The sequence below is a fragment of the Anopheles merus genome, chromosome 2R, assembly GCF_017562075.2.
Source record: "Anopheles merus strain MAF chromosome 2R, AmerM5.1, whole genome shotgun sequence".
NCBI lineage: Eukaryota > Metazoa > Arthropoda > Insecta > Diptera > Culicidae > Anopheles > Anopheles merus.
The window spans coordinates 54,159,528-54,180,406 of record NC_054082.1 but is presented as its reverse complement, the minus strand read 5'-3'; the positions used below and the strand labels follow the sequence as shown (position 1 = coordinate 54,180,406).

General features: G+C 41.6%; 2 protein-coding genes and 1 non-coding gene across 12 annotated transcripts in view; 2 read left to right on the top strand and 1 right to left on the bottom strand.

Annotated features, from left to right (window-relative positions):
* The window catches only part of LOC121590677, a 25,174-nt gene extending 4,295 nt beyond the window's left edge, over positions 1 to 20,879 (bottom strand). For 2 of the 10 annotated variants that reach the window (XM_041910546.1, XM_041910547.1), the window contains exons 1-9: positions 20,002 to 20,879; positions 4,607 to 5,170; positions 4,237 to 4,534; positions 3,609 to 3,680; positions 2,510 to 2,745; positions 2,342 to 2,427; positions 1,804 to 2,243; positions 1,202 to 1,448; positions 19 to 1,110 (exon numbers count right to left, since the gene is read on the bottom strand). In XM_041910546.1, coding sequence (XP_041766480.1) covers positions 19 to 1,110; positions 1,202 to 1,448; positions 1,804 to 2,243; positions 2,342 to 2,427; positions 2,510 to 2,745; positions 3,609 to 3,680; positions 4,237 to 4,534; positions 4,607 to 4,850 — 2,715 coding nt within the window. In that variant the 5' untranslated portion in view covers positions 4,851 to 5,170; positions 20,002 to 20,879. The other 8 variants (XM_041910549.1, XM_041910553.1, XM_041910551.1 and 5 more) reach the window with 8 other exon arrangements.
* On the top strand, positions 6,562 to 7,934 carry LOC121590691 (60S ribosomal protein L19). The gene is made up of 3 exons (XM_041910575.1): positions 6,562 to 6,669; positions 7,183 to 7,289; positions 7,380 to 7,934. Exons 1-3 carry the CDS (start codon positions 6,665 to 6,667, stop codon positions 7,880 to 7,882), a joined length of 615 nt encoding a protein of 204 aa, XP_041766509.1. The 5' UTR covers positions 6,562 to 6,664; the 3' UTR covers positions 7,883 to 7,934.
* Positions 10,018 to 10,100, top strand: Trnal-cag. Its single transcript has one exon. It is a non-coding gene; the product is annotated as a tRNA-Leu (tRNA).

Below are 20,879 nucleotides of genomic sequence, written 5' to 3'. Positions count from 1 at the left end.
GGACAATTGTAAACTTACCTGTAGCTCATCCAGTTCCATCTTGGCTTCGAACGCTGCCAGCGCTTGTTCTGGTTTGATCGAAAAATAGTAATCCAGCGCTAAACCAGGCCCTGCTATCCGGCGGACGGCAAAGCTATCGCTAGCAGGCACCCGCCCACACTTTTTGATAAACAAATGGAATGTAGCGGCATCCCAAAATAGACGCACCCAGTACCGTACAATACCGACGAAGAATACCAACACCGCTATTAACGGACAAATTACAGACGCTACCAGCACGGCTGCCAACGGTTGAAGCAAACCCTGAATGCCAATGTTCCATCCAACCGCTTCAAGGAAGATACAGTATCGATTGCGTCGGCTCTCGTCCGGACAGTCAAGATCGTAGATCAGCATCATGTAAAGATGCAACGTGACCGTAATGAATGGCATCCAGAGCGGGGCTGTGACGGCTAGTGCCAGACTGGATGCGCTGACGGCGAAACATAGCAGAGGGAACAGCACCAAAATGACCAGTGTGCCCAGAAATCCTTTCACGAAGTAGTTGTACAACCGGTTCAAATGGCGCGTCATGCCCTTTCCTATGAATCCTGTGTCCGGCTCCGTCTCGAAATGTGTCCGAGCTTTGGAGATGTGACGCCACAGTTCCATTAGTCGCGAAAACATCGTCTGCGTGATACTGGTTTTGCGCGGGAAAAGTGTGCCATTCACTTGCGACAGCTCTAGATCGGCCATGAATGGTTTCTTACAGAACAGAGCACGCAAACCGAGTGGACTGCACCAGGGCACGATGACACCGAGCAAGAACATTATGTTCCAGGTCCAGGTCCAGGTGCGTTGGAACAGGTTTAGCAAGCGCCACATCGGCCAACGTGTACTCGTAGAACGGATCAGCTCCTTTTCGACCAAGAAGACGGGCTGACTAGGATCTGAGCGTGGTGTAACGATCGAGGTAGCCTGCTGGCAGATGACCGTCGGTATTACTTCCGAATGTCCTTGGAAACTGCGCCGAATAATCCATGATTTAGGCGACCAGATACGGCAAGCCCACTGAAAGTTACGCGTTGGTGTTTTCGCATTTTTTAATTCCTTCAGCAAGACGGGTTCCCGCTGTGAAAGTATTTAAAGATTGGAATACGTTTATAAGTCTTGAGCTTGTACCTCCTCGGTGCCGAATTGAGTTTCGTTACTGAAATCGTACCTCTTTCATGAACGCTAGGTCGCGATTCAGAAAATATACCGTCTGGTGCAGATTGAGACGCTGCGCAGCCCGCAGTGCCTCCTCGTGCGCTCCCCAGGTAATTTTCGACAGCTTTGCCTGCTCTCCGGCGTTCAGCTTAGCGCGCAGCCACGGATAGACGCGGGACAGTACGGGATGCTGCTCCTGTAACGTTTTCTCCATTTCTTCACGTGATTTTTTCAGCTCCTTCTGTATTTTGTCTACCGCTCTATGCGAAAGAAAAGAAGAGTTATTATAACATTCTAATTACTGATGGGAAAAAATGAAGTGTAGGTCCGCATCAATTCCGGCTAGCATCGAAGTTTACTCCGGAGAGTAGATGCGGAAACAGTTTCCGAAATCGAAATTAGCTTCAAAATCAGAACCGGAATCAGAATTGGCTTAGGCATCTCCATGGAAATAGACGTTTGGGTCCTATGCAGCTACAATTGTACCGCCAGTTGCCAACGATCCAATTGTACAGTTGTAAACGATTCTCTTGCAGATTCTGGAACTTCTGATTTCAATTCCAGAGTCGAAAACGGCTAATTTCAAAACTAATTCATTACTCATTATTCACTTACTTGTGCATGATGACCACTGATTGTGCCTGCTGCACGAGCAACTGTGGTATGTTCTCCCCCAGTTCGGCTAGTTCGACATTGGACAGGATAGATGTATAGACGCGCTGCAGGTACTCCTTCATTACGGCATCGTTTACTTCTTCCTCAATTTCGGCGTCCGTCATTTTTCTTTCACGCAGTTCGGCTATCAACCTTTCACGAAAGTGTAAAAACCAGCCGCGTGTTTCCTTCTCCAGAATACCAACAAGTATCGGAAGAGCCCGACGCATTGTGTCCTTAGAGAAGAGACGCAAATCGATGTCCTGTCCTTTGGGTGTCACGTATAGATAAGGAATCGGTTGCGCTTGGTTGCAGTTCACGTCGAACTTTTCCATGGTGGCTCGGCGTAGTTGGTGGCGCACATAGCTACATAGCGAATCTAGGCAGTCTTCATATTCGTTCTGATAGAACGAGAAACGCAAAACAAACAAATACATAAATACAAAATACATCAGCAATGTGTCACAATTGCTTCGTTCTCTAAGCACGGCATATTTACCCTACAAACTAGTTCTGCTACCAAAAACCGACAACGCTCTTCTTTAATTTTGTTATCTAAATTATGCGCTAGCAATGAAGGAACACCTGTTGCAAGGATTGGGGAAAAAACCGGAAAAGCAATTAATTGAAGCTCATATCCATTTTCACATCACATCACACTACTCACCGACAATCATGTCCACCAGCTTAATCAATCCCTGCAGCAGTGCTCGAAAGGCATGGGCAACAGAGAAAAAGTGACCGGTTAGGCGTTCTTTGGCAGTGATAACGATGAAGCGAGCGGATAGTGCCAGATCACTCAGCAGCGAGTCCCTTGTCCTATCGGATCCTTTCTGCAGAAACTGTGACAATCGCCAGCGATGTACTTGTCCCGGAAAGTTCAAACTCGGTACCTCAAACTCTCTGCAAATAAAAACGAATATTTTGCTTTAAAAACGGATGCTTCATTTACGCTGCATAAAAGAAAGTTCATGCAACACACGATCGATCAACATTTACTGCGTTAATACTAGGGTTGCAAATGCTCCAAGAGTCCTATGCTCTACTAAAATCCTGCAAACCACTTTCACTAGTTGTTTATTATCTACTTATGATGGCTACAGGGAAACGTTCAAATACAATATTATTGCTATTGCAAAACTAGTGGATGAATATAAATTAACACAATTCCCAATTCTTCTCCAATTCGTCAGTATTCCAAATCTAACACACACAAAATGGGAAATATTATACAATGCAACAAACCAGGAGGAAAATAGCATATCTATACCACATAGTAAGAGAAAAGAGAATAACAAACGCGTGAAACTACGGAAAGACAGCAAATGCAGCTATTTTTCTATTGAAAAACTGGTGTACAATGGTGAGAATGGTCAATTAAAACAAAATGAAGATATAATGCCTCCATACTTCATTAGCAAACCACACACTCCTTAACTATCACGTGTTCCGCGGGCCGAAATCGTTTAATTACATATTTAACTATTCTTATAATTTCTCTAATGCTAGCCTAACACTTTGATGCACGCAACATCCACACGGAACAAAGAAAAACGACATAATAAGGTTAGCCAAAATCAGTCAAATCGATGGTTGGTAGCTAACACCGAGTATACTCAACATAATACATTCAATACCGATTCTTACAGGCACGTTACAAAGAGTAATACGCAAAATATGAAAAATATTACACGAAGGATTTGTAAGGAAACATACTATAAATATAACGGAAAGTGAAAACAACACATTATTTCGACTTCATTTACCCAGTGAACTGTATCGTTTCCAATTGTTCGCAATTCAATTTCTTCGGTTTTCCAAATTTGTCCTTTTGCAAGCTTTCAATGAAAATATTTACAAACATTGTTGGTGCTTTTAGTTCCACGAATACGTAATGGGGGACACATATTTGTGACTTTTTTTAACATTCAAATATATGGTGAACGTGTACATGTTTTATATGTAATAATAAATAAAAAAATGTAAACATATTTAAATCTACTGTAACATCGTAGTGGATACTTTTGCCGAGAGTATGAATAAATTTTGATGATAAATATGAAAAATGCAATATTACTCTATATGATCAACAGATACATCAATTTACCTAGAAATAAGTGTTAGTGATGTTCCAATCATCAAAGCATTTTGCATATTATGTAATAATATTCGCATATGAAAAGCAACAAAACAATATGAGTAACTTAAAAGCAAAAAAATCATATAAAGCAACCAGTCCAATCAAACAATTTGATGTGGCGCATTGTGTTATGGGTGAAAATACCGAATCAAACGCAAAACTGATGAAAGGCGAAACATTTCAGCGAACAATCTCACTATTCCGTCGGTAGAATTTGTAATAGCTAATTATTTGGAATCGTAAATGATACTAACCCACGCTCACGCAATGATCGCAACTGGGCATTGGTCAGCAAACGCGGTTCCCCTGTGCCATCGGCAGCAACTGCGTCCAGCTCGTCGAACGGAGGTGCGATAAATAAATCGCGCAGATTGATTGGACGAGTCTTCCGATTTACGCTGCTCACGACTGTGCTGTGTATGTTCGCATTGCTTCCTCCACCGCTTCCTGCTACCGATAGGGAGGTTACGCTCTGTCCTCCGCCTGGTGCAGCTGCATTACCACCATTACCAAAACCACCACCAGGACTGCTTGAAAGAGGAGTTGGTAAGTCTGAAAAGTGCAAAGAACATGGTTGAAATTGTACTAACCATTATAAGCATTACATTAAATGGCAAAACTTACTGATCGGGAACGTTTTCCAATGATACAGAAACTGCTCGGCGACAGATTTGATGTGTTCTATCAGCTGTTCCACCTCTGGTGGGGCCCCGATCAGATTGATCTGAAAGTTCACAGGCTCTTTTTCTGGTGGCTGAAGTGAGGTGGGTCTCACTAGAACCGGTCCTCCGGTCGCTGTATTTGAAGACCCGCGCAAGGCCGCCACTGTCGTCGTGCCATCGCCGTTTCGTACCGTATCAAGGACCATGATTCTTGCGACAAATCTAACACTTTGCGTTTGCAAACAAATATGTTAAAACAATTTGAACGTACTGATGACAATCAATGAATTTCGTTTCTTCAACTGTGCTGTTTGGAATGTGTGCTACAATACGATGGCAAACTGGCTATGGCCATGTGGCTGACGACGGCAGTAGCGGAAGTAACGGCAATCGTCACAACGACGGATGGCAGACATTTGTACTTTTTAGTAATGATTGCAGAAAATCGGCAACTGGTTCCAGCTGCTGCTACAGGTCCGGTCCGGATAGACAAACCTTACACGTGGCATTGATGTGTCGCTGGAAGCTGGAAAGATGCAGAAATAAATAATTTTATATTAATTATGAATTAAACAGTTGAATTACAGTTCTTTTTATTGAATCCGCAATATGGTAATTTCAGTCACAAACCACCGTGATCACGCCAACACTTTGCTCTTTACTTTTTTCCATGTTTTATGCTGCTCCACCCCTCCACTCACTCGATAAAACGGAACAGGAAACATTTCAAACAATCCCTTTAAGACTACTGAAGCATGACACTGTACCAGGCAGCTGGCACCCTCTCAGGCTTCCGCCGTGAGCATTGCGCCATAACTCAAACCAAAGGCAGAACAACGGGTCACACTCGCATTCGCATAGGGGTGCAAACTATACATGCATCATGTATTGCAGGTTGCACGCATTGCCCAATGCACATAATACTAGCTAGCACACATAACAATCACGCGAATAATACACGAAAATTATTATCAAATTCTGTCGACTATGACCTTGGCTGACCCATAACGAAGTTTTGCATGCGCTGCGAATATGTTTAATGTAGTTTCGCGTGCTTTGCGTGCTCCAATCGACAAACTGTTTACTTTAATCTATTTCCCCCCAATATTTCATACTTCAATTGTCGTTTTTTTTAATTCGATTCTTGCTTCAATAATATCCAGAGGGGGCCAACAAAACAAATTAGATCATTCGTCAATAATGGACCATTTGCGATCACGCCTGGTCTATTTTTATCACGGTCTGGTATAAACACAGTTACTACCATTCATGAACACGCACTAATTTATGTGTTTCACTTAACCATCTTATGTATAAAAGAACTAAAATCGCATTCGAAAGCATTTATCCTATGTAGTACATACATTGTACATTGTTTGTATGAGGAACATCTGCATTATCTGCAAACAACATACTGTACATAGGATATATCGCAGAGATAATCGAACCTTCTGTACAGGACGAGAGAATGATGCACGGACAGTGTGGTTTCCTTCCCTGGTCTGATAACTTTTTATACAACAATACGAACTTTTAATACTATTTTTAGCAATTATTACCCGATAAAACGGATATTTTCCATTGATTTTGCTACATTTCCACACCAAAAGAAAATTCACGTATAGTCAGCTGTCAAGGCTGTCGAAAAAACATGATAAAAAACACCTAGGGGTAGGACTGCACTTGTCATCTAAACACAGCATGCAGAACTGGTATAAAGGAAATTTTCACGTACCGGCCGAAAATAATTAAACTAGCTTGGTTTTGTTTTTAAAAACAAACTTAACGCAATGATTTCACACACTCAGGATAATTGCTTGCATTTTTCATATATTTATTACAAACAAAAAACGATAAAACTAAAATTTTGTCTAATGTTCGGCACGATGGCACATTCGTACTCCCCATGACATTGACAGAAACAGGTTGCCGGCAGAGGGCGCTTCGCGGATGACACAAGAGCTTCCGCTTTGTGCTGTGCAACTCTCTTTCTATTCGATCCGAGGAAACAACCAGCAGCATGAGGTGCGCAAGTTGTCGAAAATTTAGGAAAATTACAGTTTTATCACAGTCGCTTCGGTCCAAAACAACACTCAAGTGACAAAGAACCGACCAAATAAGGAAATGAGAGTATTTTCGGCCTCTACGGACGGATGAAAGTGCTCAAAATATGTTCCAAATCACATGTGTATGTGGCGCGTCTGCCTTTGTATCGATTCACCGTCCGGTGCGAGTGTATGGAGCGATAGAAAGTGGCTTGCGGCAACATACTTCGCTACCGGTAGCTCCCGGTTTATACAACATAGAATATTTTCGCATGAAATGATCGCGCTTTCAATAAAGAGTGGTGCATTTCGTTTAAATGGGAATGTTTACCGTACGGTTCTTTGTCGTTTGAGTGTTTACAGTGGCCGTCGAGAAAAAACGTGGCAAGAGGGTGATTTTCAACCGAACAGTGCCAGAGAAAAATACGCAAAACGCACAACAAGTGCAATTCGATTAATGCGTGTGTGATGTTTCCGTTTTTTTCTTCTTCAGTTCCCTCAAGCTTCAGAAGAGGCTGGCAGCCTCGGTTATGCGATGCGGCAAGAAGAAGGTGTGGTTGGATCCTAATGAAATCAACGAGATTGGAAACACCAACTCGCGTAAGTAGCGATTGCTTTGGAAGCCCACCACATATGGCACCTGCTTCGCACAGACTTTGATACGATGCTCTATTCTCTCTTTGCTTGCAGGACAAAACATTCGCAAACTGATCAAGGATGGTCTGATCATCAAGAAGCCGGTGGTGGTCCACTCGCGTTACCGTGTGCGCAAAAACACGATCGCTCGCCGCAAGGGTCGCCACTGCGGTTATGGTAAGCGAAAGGGTACGGCCAATGCCCGTATGCCCCAGAAGTTGCTCTGGATGAACCGTATGCGTGTGCTGCGTCGTCTGCTGAAGAAGTACCGTGAGGCGAAGAAAATCGACCGTCACCTGTACCACGACCTGTACATGCGTGCGAAGGGTAACGTGTTCAAGAACAAGCGTATCCTGATCGAGCACATCCACAAGAGGAAGGCGGAGAAGGCCCGCTCCAAGATGCTGAGCGATCAGGCCGAAGCCAAGCGTACCAAGGTTCGTGAGGCCCGTCGTCGTCGCGAGGAACGTATTGCCACCAAGCGCCAGGAGCTTCTGCAGACGATCGCTAAGGAAGAGGAGACCGCGCAGCATGTTGCCGCTACTGGAAAGAAATAAATCATCCTTCCTCGCTCAGTATAAGGCATCTCGAGGATTGTGAAAATGTGAACCGTGTGTGTTTGTGTTGGTGTGTGTTAAGATAAGAGACGAAAGAAATGTTGGAAAGGGCGTCCTAAGTGTATCTCTATTCAATGTCGCAAAGTGTTGGTTAGTATTACGGGGCTGTTCTTCGTACAAGAACAAACGTTAAATGGGAATGAACGCCATAATAGTTTCATGTTCTAGAACGGGTGGCGAGGGAGGGTGGTAGGTAGGAGGCATGCCCAAAGTCTCTATGAAAATAAACAACATGGCATCATAACAGCATCGCCAACAACAGGATTTTGTTATCTATTAAATTTTTGGTTGATGTCAAGGACAAATAATGCCGGTTGTTCCAACAGGTTGCTTTTGACCTGCATGCGCAAACCACAACAAAATAACGCAGCGATGGTTAGTGACCACGGCGGATACCATACATTTAGTATGCGGGAAACTCCAGTGTTCAACTCATTTACAGTATTTGTTCCAGTTGTTCATACCATGTACAATATTAGCTTCCTTTAATAATTCGACAGCGATTTAACTAGTTTAGATTTAGATAATTCCAGCTTTGGACCAGATTTGGACAATTTCCACGACAAGCAGTGATTAAAAATAGCGTAGGGTTACATACATTCCATTGGTATTAATAACAAAAATATCATACCCAGTTTGTCTATCTAGGTCCTTAGTAGAGGCGACTGGTCCAAAACCAAGTTGTTTTAAAATATTGGTTAATTACGCTCTCTAAACATCCATCGCCTAGCTTACACCGAGCCGAAAAAGAAAATTATTTGGATCCGAAAAGCATCATATTCTTTTTGTCTCTTTCCATGTTAGTGTTTGTTCGTTGCCGGAATTGCAAAAAAACAGTAACACAATTAATTAAGCGACCTAAAAGGCTTCACCGTCAAGCAGTGTAACGAAAAGTTGGAAAAAACTGTAGGGAAATTACGTTCTACTAACAAGAGGAAGAAATAGGTAAAAATTAAGTTCTTACTCGCCACTTAAACATTAAGTACTTCCATGTGTTTCGTAGCTGGTTGCACGGCGCGGTATTACGCTCAAAATTAGGTCAGCTAAACGTGGAAAACGGGGAAACCCTAACACAAAAAGTAATACACACAGAAATTCCACTATTCAGCATGACCACACCAGTTGCTAACGCTCCAAAAGTCTGTCGGGGGATCGGAGGAGCTAACTGCCGTCTCCAAACCCGCCGAACCCACAGATGCAGTTGTGCAGCTGTAATGCGGATGAAAATTCCTGTCTGCCTGTGTAAACAATTGCTGGCAGAATGGATGGTTTTGAAGCGTTTGGTCTGCGTGAAATGCGCTACATGGACAGACATCATTTCACAGTCATGATGATGTTGGTATTCATTTTACATCCGGTAAACATACGTACTGTGGGTCGGACAGCTTTCCCAACAACTCTTCATCCGTTATAAAGCTGTGCAAGCTATTGAAAAAGCTATTCATGAGACAATTTTCCCAGCAATGGGAAAGAGGCATATGAAATGGGTCAAATGCAACGCAAGAATGAAGAAACATTACTTAACAGCTCATTATTTTCCTTCAAAAGAACGCATCATACGTACTTGCTATGCTGTCTTTTCTTCATTTATGTTTAGTTCTGTATACGAGAATCAATCAGCTATTAATTAATAGGGCAGCTAACAATGATTCATAAAAGTCCTTCCTATCTATATTCTAAGATAGATTATTTACGCTTAACTTTACGCCACGATTCTTGTACTGAAGATAAACCAGGAATATGGCATTCAACATTGTGATCCTACATAAGTTGAAATGAAACAGTGGAGCGTTTTGTACGAACATTATTTTCATTTGCATACTAAATCCTTTCCCCGAAAGCAACGCAAGGATCACATAAAATGAGCTAAAGTAATTCACTACAAAACGAAATCAAGGAATCATTTATATTGCTATTGTCATGACTTGTAAAACTATTTAATCAAAGCTTTACAGTCTTTAAATTCGACTCGAACTGTTAAACTGTTTAACAAGAAACACATTACAGTTCATGAGATACAAAATTTGCTCAGCTTAATGTCCACCCGATCACAAACACTCGTCCCCTACAACACAGTCAGGATGGCCGAGCGGTCTAAGGCGCTACGTTCAGGTCGTAGTCTACTCTGTAGGCGTGGGTTCGAATCCCACTTCTGACAACTCTAGTGTTTTTTCCCGCAATTTTTTTTTGAAAAAGATCAGCCCACCACTATGCAGTTTCTGTGGCATTAATATCACCCTCCGCCACATCTTAACCGAAGAACGTGGATATACGCGGAACGCATCACCAAATTCGCATCAGTACTCTCCAACCGTTGTACGAACACCACTTGTGCTTGAAAATACATTTGCCGCGGTCCACATATATTAGGTGCATATTTTTAGTAGAATAAGTTCAAAGCTTTTGGATTAAAAACATGTTTAAATACTATTCTAGACACGCCTATTGAAAATTAAATCTTGATTGTGGTAAAAATATTTTATCGGTATATATTGTAATAAGCTCTTGTTTAAAACAAATTGAATCTTTAGCGGACTACGTCTGTTCACGCCGCGGTCCACTGGTTGGAGACCACTGAGCTAAATGACCATGATTAGATTTAATTCTTGACTAAAAGAGGCGAATGAGGCCAATATGCTCAAAGTCTCTATAAAACTAAATCATTAAATAAATAACATCATCTAAATAATTTCATGCTTCCATCCCTGAAGGTAGAACTTCGTTTAAACTTTTAAAAAATGTACCACCATATAAAAGCATCAACAAGGAGAGGAATTGCTTCAATTTGTACAAAGCCATTCCTTGCTTACCTTATCTTTTTATTTCTCACTTTAAATAACGTTTTTTGCGAATATTTCCCTTTGTCAAATGCTTTCTCGCTCGGGGCGTATTGTGTGTTTGCCTGTGTTCTGTTGGACAGCGAACGATGTGAAAAACTCTTCAAGAGAGTTAGAATAACTGAAAATCCTACAGCTAGACAACACACTGATCTTGGCCTCCAGGCGCTGCAGCCCCTTATCCAGACCATATTCTCAAAACAATTGAAGTGAATTTGAAGTGTGTTTGTGTGTGTGCGCTAGTAAAGGTGACGCGGCGAGGCGGGGGCTAACCATGGCAGTGGATGCATTCTCGCTATGATTACGCTAGGAAATAGAGGTGATCTGGGATGAAAAAAAAAACAACATAAACTAACCCGACTTTTCTGGCGTTCGTAGTGCATGGATCATTTACAGGAGCGGTCTTTGAATGTGTGGCGCGTAATCGACTGACAGCGACGGAAGTACATTAAAAGATAAAGGTGGTTAGTTGGTTGGTAGAGGTAGCTGTTCATGTGCCACTAGCGTGGGCCCGTACACAGTGTGTTAGGGACGGAAGTGTGTCTTATCTAGAGAGAGGCTGGTAGAGGAGATAGTCGGGCATGATGAAGTTGCCACTTTCCTTTTAGATCTTCCTGTTGTTCTAGCGGTTAGCAATAGAAAATGTCTGTCTGGTGGCTGCGGCGACGATACCACGTTCCCGGAATGGAAGGCAAATGCTCGAATAAAAAAATCATCCATTTACCGAACCGAAAAGGTTGTCGAACTCTATCTCTATCTCGGTCGGTACCGGTATGGCCATGTGTGTTTTGCATCGGATTCTGGTGGTGGTGAAACCAAAAACAGAAACAAGTAGGTGGTTTAAAGTTTATCTTTCATCAGCAAACATGTACATTGTGCTTTAACTAGTAAACGGTTCTTAAGATACAACCGTAAGCACACTAAACCACACATTTAGCTCAATCGTTCAAATGTTTTAAAATTCAGACTTTTGTTCACGCAATACTAGAGTCTATCTCACTGCAAAAGTTGTTTTACATATCATAAAAATCATGAAGATGGTAACATTAAACATCTTGAACACTTTCCAGTTCGACACATACGATTTCCACACAAACAAACCGTTGAGGGGCGCCGCACGTTTCGGAATGAACTAATCCCCTGCTGGGTGTAGTGGAGGTGTTTGAGCATTCCAGAAACGAATAATCCCGTTAATTAATTCCAAACCTCATCGCTACATTTGTTGTCCCGTGCCCCGACGTCCAAATAGGATACGTCGAATGTTGTTGATACGCAGCAACAATGCACCTTAGGGAGTGAGGCGGAATGGAGAAAGAAATTAGGTTCTGCAAATTAGAAAGAAAGCGCTGGCCAGCTATCGTAGGTGAAATTGAGTCGCCAAAATAGTACGGAAATAAGAGATTTTAAGTAATTTGGTGGCCGCATTCGCCTTGCTTGCCGTACTTGATCTAATGAATATTAAAAATAAAATAATACCAATAAATTCTAATGTTAAGAATTGCATGCACTATAAATCGTCCATTAATTTCCACAATCATGGCCATAATCTTATTTCAACGAAAAGTGTGTTCGTATTTAAAAAGTAAGTACGGGTCCGGAAGTGGCTCAATGATCACTCAGATAGATTCAATTCTCACCCGGATCGTTGTTTCTTTTACTGCATTGTTCCATTAACGACGTTTCGTCCACTGATTATGAATGCCTTCAATCTTTCTTCTTTGGCTCAACAACCGATGCCGGTCAAGGCCTGCCAACACACTTGTGGGGTTGGCTTTCAGTGACTTATTGATTTCCCCCCATAGCAGGATAGTCAGTCCTACATATGGCGGCTCGGTCTATTTGGGGCTTGAACCCATGACGGGCATGTTGTTAAGTCGTACGAGTTGACGACTGTACCATGAGACCGGCTGAATGCCTTCAATACACTACATGAACTGAATACTACCTTTGCCACATGCTATACTACCAATTGTATACTCCTTTATCCTGAAAAATGTTCAATTATTTCTTTCTCACACCCTTGTTCACCACTTTCCTTCGATTTAATGCTTTTGAACGTCTCTCTGTCGCGTTAACATTAGGCTTGGGCAATTCGGTTCATTTCCATGAACGTGAGCGTACTAGTTCTTTTATTTAGATGAACTGAACGTGAATCGTGATTCATTCGTTCATTTCAGTTGAAGAAAATATGGTAAATTGTTTTATTTTGCAAGAAGAACATAATAAGTGTATTGCATCTTTTCATGAACGTCCTGGTATTACGGTTCACGTTCATATTTGTATGGCGGGAATGAACGACATAGCGTACTAGGACGTTCTTTATTTCGACGGATAGGTCGTTCTTTTCGTGAATGTCCTGGTCATACGGTTCACGTTCATATTTGTATGGGGGAATGAACGACTTGGACGTTCTTTATTTCGACAGATAGGTCGTTCTTTTCGTGAACGTCTTGGTATTACGGTTCACGTTCATATTTGTATGGGGGAAATGAACGACCTGACGTACCTGACGTTCGTTATTTCGATGGGTAGGACGTTATTTTGATGCCCAACTCATTACATTAAGATTTATAAAGAATCGATGAACGTTGATTAGATGAACGTAGGTCGTTCGTTCTTTAGGATGAATTGAATGAATCGTACAGTTCTGGTACTTGAGGCACAACTCTAGTTAACATGAGCGTAACGTAATGAATATTCGTGATTTTGGGGTATCACATTTTCCGCAATTGTCTAGCTTTAGGGATTCTTCTTACCTAAGGACTCTCTATTGCAATCTAGTTAGTTCTATTTTGGATAATGCCAGTATTGTATGGAGTCCTTCAGGCATCTTCTTAATGAACCTTTTTCGCTTTCCATGTTTTCCTTTTAAAGTTCATGATTTATTTTAGTTTGTTCTTTTTATTCGTAGTCATTATTTTATCATTTTTTCTTGAAATTTAGGTTTAAGATATACAGTCTGTTTCTGTCTGTTTTCTAAATATGACAGGTCAAACGTCAAATCAATATAATTCAAGAACTTCATGAACTGTCCAATGCAGTATTAATTGCAGTTTTGCTAATAATTTTAATCCATTTAAAAGCCAAAATTATCAAAATGTTCGGCACGAGTCGTATCAAATGAGTGATAAAGTGTATAAAATTACAAAATTAAATAAAAATTACTGAGCTTTCAATTGTATTAAAACCGCGAAATTTGACTTTCGCTGACATACGAGTTTCGCGGATACCTCGGGAACGCACAAACCGCGTAACTCGGGAGCAGACTGTATATTAATGATGTGCTGTATGGAGCGCACCCACGACTCCGATCCGACTCCGACTATTGTTAGTTCGATTCCGACTCCGGCAAAATGGAACCACTAGATACGCCCGGAGTCGGAGTCGTTCGAAGTCGTCCGGAGTCGACCGGAGTCGTCCGGAGTCGACGACTTCGAACGACTCCGAACGACTCCAGACGACTCCGAACGACTCCGACTCCGAACGACTCCGACTCCGAACGACTCCGGACGACTCCGGACGACTCCGAACGACTCCGAACGACTCCGACGACTCCGAATGACTCAGAACGACTCCGACTCCGGACGACTCCGGGCGACTCGGGGCGACTCCGGGCGAATCCGGGCGTCTCCGAACGACTCCGAACGACTCCGAACGACCCCGACGACTCCGAACGACTCCAGACGACTCCGACTCCGGGTGACTCCGGACGACTCCGGATAACTCCGAACGACTCCGGATGAGTCCGGATGACTCCGACTCCGGGCGACTCCGGGCGATTCCGGACGACTCCGTACGACTCCGGACGATTCCGAACGACTCCGGATTAGTGTTGGGAATTTCGTTAAAAAAAAGGAACGGAACGGAACTAGTTCATTTTTCAAAAAGAACGGAACGTGAACCTGGGGTGCAAAAGTACCGACCCACAGCTTAGAAGCCAAACTGTCATCGGGGGGGGGATGTAATGCATGCATTTATTATCTAGTTTTTTTTTAAACTTATCAGATGCGACGACCATTTTCGGCGAAAGCCTTCCTGTACCACTAATAAGCTTGGCTATCAGTAACTTAAATGCCCATAGCAGGATAATCATCCCAGTGTATGGGGGCACGATCCATTCGAGGCTTTTACCCATGCCGATGTTATTGAGTGGTACGAGTTGACGATTGTATCACGAGATTGACTAATTATTTGAATTTCACTTACTATTTAAAACAAATAGTTTTTTTTTCACATAAATCGTTTACAACATCACGGCACTCAAACGGTTGTCGAATGGAACAGAATGTGGATATCGTGGCATAAAACATAAATACATCTTTTCCAACCCGTTCTGCCATATGAGTACAGATTTAAATTTAATAAATATTATTTATCTAGTTAAGATAAGCTAAATTATAACAAAAAGTATAATAGATGTTACAAATTGCACCATAATACCAAATGCAACACCATTTTTGGTTTCGCTTATCACGATTTTTATAAACGATACGCGACGAAGTGCTATGAATATTCCTGTAAGCATTGGAGAGTGCACAGGCAACACATACTGTGTGCGAGAAAGAGTGAACAGTTATCTTGCATGCAGCAAGCAACAGCCGGACAAAGCCGGTTTTTTCAAAGAACGGAACGCACGAACGATAGCACCTTGCTAACAATATTGAAACGGCAAAGACCGGAACGGAGTGAACGGAAAGAACGAATTGAACGGAACGGAATGAACGGAAAGAACGAAATGAACGGAACGGAACGGAACGGAATGAACGGAATGAACGGAATGAACGGAATGAACGGAACGGAACGGAATGAACGGAAAGAACGGAATGAACGGAACGGAACGATTTTGTATAAAGGATCGGAACGGAACGGCCTACATAAAGAACGGAACTTTTTTACTAGGTTCGGACCGGAACGGCCAACACTACTCCGGATATTGCAGCGCGGACCTACCTTCCGGAGTCGATTCCGAATTTATCGGAGTCGGATCGGAGTCGACTCCGGATTTTTGCTAACTTTACCCATCACTACTGTATATAGTTAAGCCTTAACAGCTTCTTCTTCTATTTGGCGTAACGTCCTACGAGGACATGCCGGCTTATACAAGATTTCGAGACTTATTTAGTACTACGCAGCCGGTTATATATTCCTTGCCTTACTACGGGAGGACGATCCGTATGAGAATTGAACCCACGACGGGCATGTTGTTAATTCGTGCGAGTTGACGATTGTACCACGTGACCGCCCGTTTAAGCTTTAATAGCAGATTTTTTAGAAAACTTTTAATCATCTCTATTGCCCTATATTAGATTATTACGCTGTATCTCTCAGCATACAGCGATTGTCAGCGAAAACTTTTAAAATGCCTTCGTATTTCTAACATTTACAAAGAACTACAACCAAATCCACATTTAAACCAGGTAAGCCTATTTATTAAAATCAACGGATAGCTTTAAATAAACCGATACTTCCCGTTATAAGACGTAAGCCAAGCAAATAACAAATATATTATAATAATTATATTGATTAAAAAGATATGAATCAGCTGCAAGTCTCTATAAAAATAAACATACACAGCGTTGTTAACAAAACAAACAAAATGTTATATGACTCTCTATGTTTTTATGACTAATGCTATTTTTGTGAAATTTTATTGCTTAGAGTTCCATCATCTTGACTCACTCATGGTTGCTGTCAGTGGAATTTGTAGATATTACAGGGAGGCAGGAATCTATAAGAACTTAAATAAACTTTACATAAACTGAAACCAATCGCAATTTAAAGCTAATATCATACCAAAAGTTCATATCGGTTAAAATCTTTTGTGTGTTTAAAAAATAAGTGTTAAAAAAATGTACCAGAACATTTGATTTGGCACAAAAAAAAAAAAAAAAAACCGCATGACCACTTTCACTTTCTCGCTAATTGTTGAGCATTGCTTTAGCCATTCAAGACGAATCCGATTATCTTACAGTACAAATCTGCACGTGCACGTTTTTCGTCTACACTATCTTTCAAGTTCAGATTCGGTCGGTGCTTTACGGTTCCAAGGTCGCATACAATCGAAACGGTTGTCCGTTCGACGATCGATTCCGTCACCAGTTTTGTTTTATTATTCCCAACAGCGAAAATCATGTCTGGCATTAGCATGAGATGTGAGAAACAGCAAATTAGTTCAACACAAAATAAACACACACAAAAATGTGCATCTCGCTTGGTAGACGCGCCGTCACTGTGCTATAAATTCAATTCTTGCTAAGCATCCACCAAAACCAATGGCCATTGCAGCCAATTGTGTCCAGCCAGTTGTGTCTAACAAGCTACCGAATAATGGGCCGGATGTGCAGAGAGTGAGTAGGGGGTGACAGGAAGAGATCGAAAGATATTGCGAAGTTATAAAAAAGAAAGAAAAAGTACTGGATCCAAGTACTGGATCAACTTGATGCTTCCGCTGCGGAAGGTCACCGGGTCAACCCGGTCAGCAATGGCCAAAAAAAGAGAATGCAGAGGAAAATGCTTCAAAAAGCAAGCAAGAAAGAAAGTGAACCGAACGCACAATAACATCCGATTCCTTGGGTTAGCGTTTTTGTTCCACTGAGCTTGAGAATTTTTGTCCAATGGTAGTGCTGAATGGTGGAACGGAAGAGCATCATTAGCATTCCGAAGGGTATTTCGTGTGCAGTGCAAATCGTTTCAACTGAGAAGCGCTCGATTTAGGGGAATAAATTCGCAGCTTCAGCAAATCTACCCGACCGTTGGCTCCTACATTACAAAATTATTACACAAATGGGGATCTATTGTTCAATGTTGATAAGAGAACGGTAAGGTCGAATGCTAGGTCCAACCCATTGCTCTATGGAATATCTATTATTTTACAATAATGGCAACATCGCATAGTCACAATTAAAAACCCAAATTCTAATCAGAACGGATGTACAATGCATATCGCGATAAGAAATATTTTTATCAATAAATGTTTTTAGTTTTTTGCTAGTTTTTTAACGTTCCAACTTTTCATCATTCATTCGATCAATATTTGAAACACTTATTTTTTCCATTTATCATGCATCCTTTCTGGGGCATAAATTCCCTGCTGACTAGTCTGATATAAATGAACCCACATCATTCTAAAAACCGATTGTCATAAGGAAGGGGTTGTGGCCAGCAGCGATTGACCAGCGCTGGTCACTAACTTGCGTGAATCTCAACTGATTCGCTGCCATGCGCAATATGCCAAGCGGGGATCGGTAAGGGAAAGGTTCATTAAAACAGAGTGCAAAATATATCAGGAGCAATGCTATCGGTTAAAGATTGGATGAATCGCACCAGCACCAGCGAATAAATTGAGTGCCAAATTATGTTCAACGGCTCAAACGGTCTACTACTGTTCTAAGCTGATTTGTTGGTAGTCCAGGAACGGGTTACACTGTCAATCAGGGTTTCTGATTTAGCTAGGCTAGAAAATAGATGGTGCGAATGTTTCCTAACAAACTCAAGCGAGTTGCTTCAATCTATTAAATTGCTTCACAATTATACGTCACACAGTCAAACAGTCGATCAGGTCCGAACGATCAATTGCATCTGCTGCATAGGGGTGCCATGAATTGCTAGAATTGGTTCCCTTTGGCTTGTGCCGATTGATTGTGACCAATCGGAAAAAGGCGTATAGTGCGTGGACTACGTACAACAGATATTAATGTTTTCGTTAGGTTAGGGTAAGAATACAAAATATTGTTAAAATTAAGAAATAATGTCATGGAATTAATTACTGATTCGAAATCGCTCACCAAAGTAATTTCAACATAAAGTCATATGTTCACATCACATTAAACAGAACTCAATTATGTATCACTTGATAGATTCTCCCAATACCCGTGGAACGATCCCTTAATGATTTGAGAAACTTAACCAAGGTAAACCACATTCAAAGCAGGTTAGATTTTCTTCAATAAAAATTTATAAAATATATTTTTCATTGGAGAGCCTCTTTGGACTGTCGACGATACACTGTGTTAGTATAGCTTGGTTCGACGCAGGGTGGAATATGGTCCATGTAAAATTGGAACTCAAGGCAGCCGTGTTGTTTCTAGTTGAAACGATTCCTTAATGACATACGATGATGGGGAATGGACAGAGTAGAACATAGCATTTACTCTCGTTCCCGACTATTCATAAGGATGCCAGGGAAGGGTTGTTTATAAAAGCAACTATAGTATTCAATTTAACTTAACTTAACATAATTTATGATATGCCCGTCTCATGGGTTCAAGCCTTGAATGGATCCTCCCTCCGTTCCTGGTACTGCCTGGTATCCAGCTGCCTGGTACTGAGCATGTTTCAAATGCCTATATAAGCCGGCATGTCCTCGTCCTGTTCGTCATGATGATTTACTTTTCACTGCCTGTGTAACTTAACGTTGCAAGTGAGAATTATTTATACTACTCATACTTCAAACTTAATAACACACAAATGCATGGTTTAATTAGTTCCAAATATTTTACCTGGACAAGTAACTGTGCTGCAAAATTTAAATATGCACAATTAACGATTAAGAATAATATTAAATATAACCAAACCATACAAAACATCTGCAACAAAAGATAGCTCATATCCATATCCATTATATTTCCGATGGATTAAAATTCTAATTAATTGCGTCCTTTCGCTTTCAACGGATTTTTCCATCAAACACCTCATTTTTGAGATCACCTTTTCTTCGTTTCGGACGATATTGGCCTCATCCTAAACACACTAGTATTTGCACATCGGATTAAACACATCTAGAAGAGTTTTTTTTAACTAAGATTAAACTCTCAATCATGCCAACGACTCGATAGGCAACTGAAAATCCTGTCACACTGAAATTCTCAACGTTTTTTTTTATATGATGGTCTGAATGCATGAATGCATAAATATTACCACAATTCTCGACACTTGTTCGTTGGGCAATGGTTTGCAAGGGACGGCGAGCATATTTAGCCTACTTTTCCACTTACGTTGTGAGACGAACATCTGATGCTGCCCACTTGACGCATCCACACAACACGCACACCAACACACATAAATGACGGGCGCGAAAGGTGCAAACAAAGAAGTCCCACCCCTTCAAATAGAGTGAAATTTGCAGATGAAGAAACGTACTGTATCCGTTTTTCCAGCATTTTGATGTGAAAATTACCCAGTTGTACCAGCTCACTTTGAATTGACTATGTTCGTGTAACTTACCTTTCCACTATACTTTTGCTGTTATCCTGCAAAACATGGACCGTGTAAATAGGCTCTCTCGGCTCCCGGCACGCAAAACATTTACGATTTGTTGGTGGTTGCTAGTTAGTCCACTGGAAGAACTACTGTTACTGCCAACTTAAGCGACGGACATTCACGCACAGTGACGATTTATTCGACGGATTAATTATTCACATTCCAGCCCAACATCAACACACAAACACTCTCCCAGGAGCGCGAATGAAACTACCTTTTCACCAGCATTCTATACGCTGGTAATCATTTCATACAAGATGATCACTAGAGCACTGTATGTTAGCACTGAATCGTTTAGCATTTCTTAAATTACTACTACACTTTCTTGCAGTTGATTATCACCACGAGCACAACAAACCAAGAAACAGGCCACTAGATGCACAACAATAATTGGACAAACCTCCAAAAGGCGAATCAGCAAATGCTGCGCACCGCATATATGTTTCGCGTGTCACGAAGCTTCGGCTTCTGTTGCGTGTTCACTCTCTCTCTAGCACTAGCCATAGCCAATGCGCTGTGCTTACGATTAATAACTCACTCTCACTCAAATATCCAGTGCGTGCGGATTTTCTCAACGCCACGGGGTTTCCTATGTTATTCGAACATAATTTAAACTGCCCAAAAATCGCGCACACTACAATGCACGACGAAAACAATTGGGTTTACGCGGAACTTTATGCGAAATACTGTAACTGCACTAAAAGCAAGCACCCACCGCCTAGACCGTGTTGTACTGCATGATAACACACTGAATGCTCTACGCCTTTCTATTGCAACATACTCCAGAACGTGAAAACTCGTACTTTCTACCCAAATATTGAGGTATGCTGCACGCACTGGAA

What these genes read in the sequence shown, in the direction of transcription:
- LOC121590691 (XM_041910575.1), top strand. An exon ending in GATTGGAAACACCAACTCGC is followed by an intron (nt 7,290 to 7,379) that starts GTAAGTAGCGAT and finishes CTTTGCTTGCAG; the next exon opens with GACAAAACATTCGCAAACTG.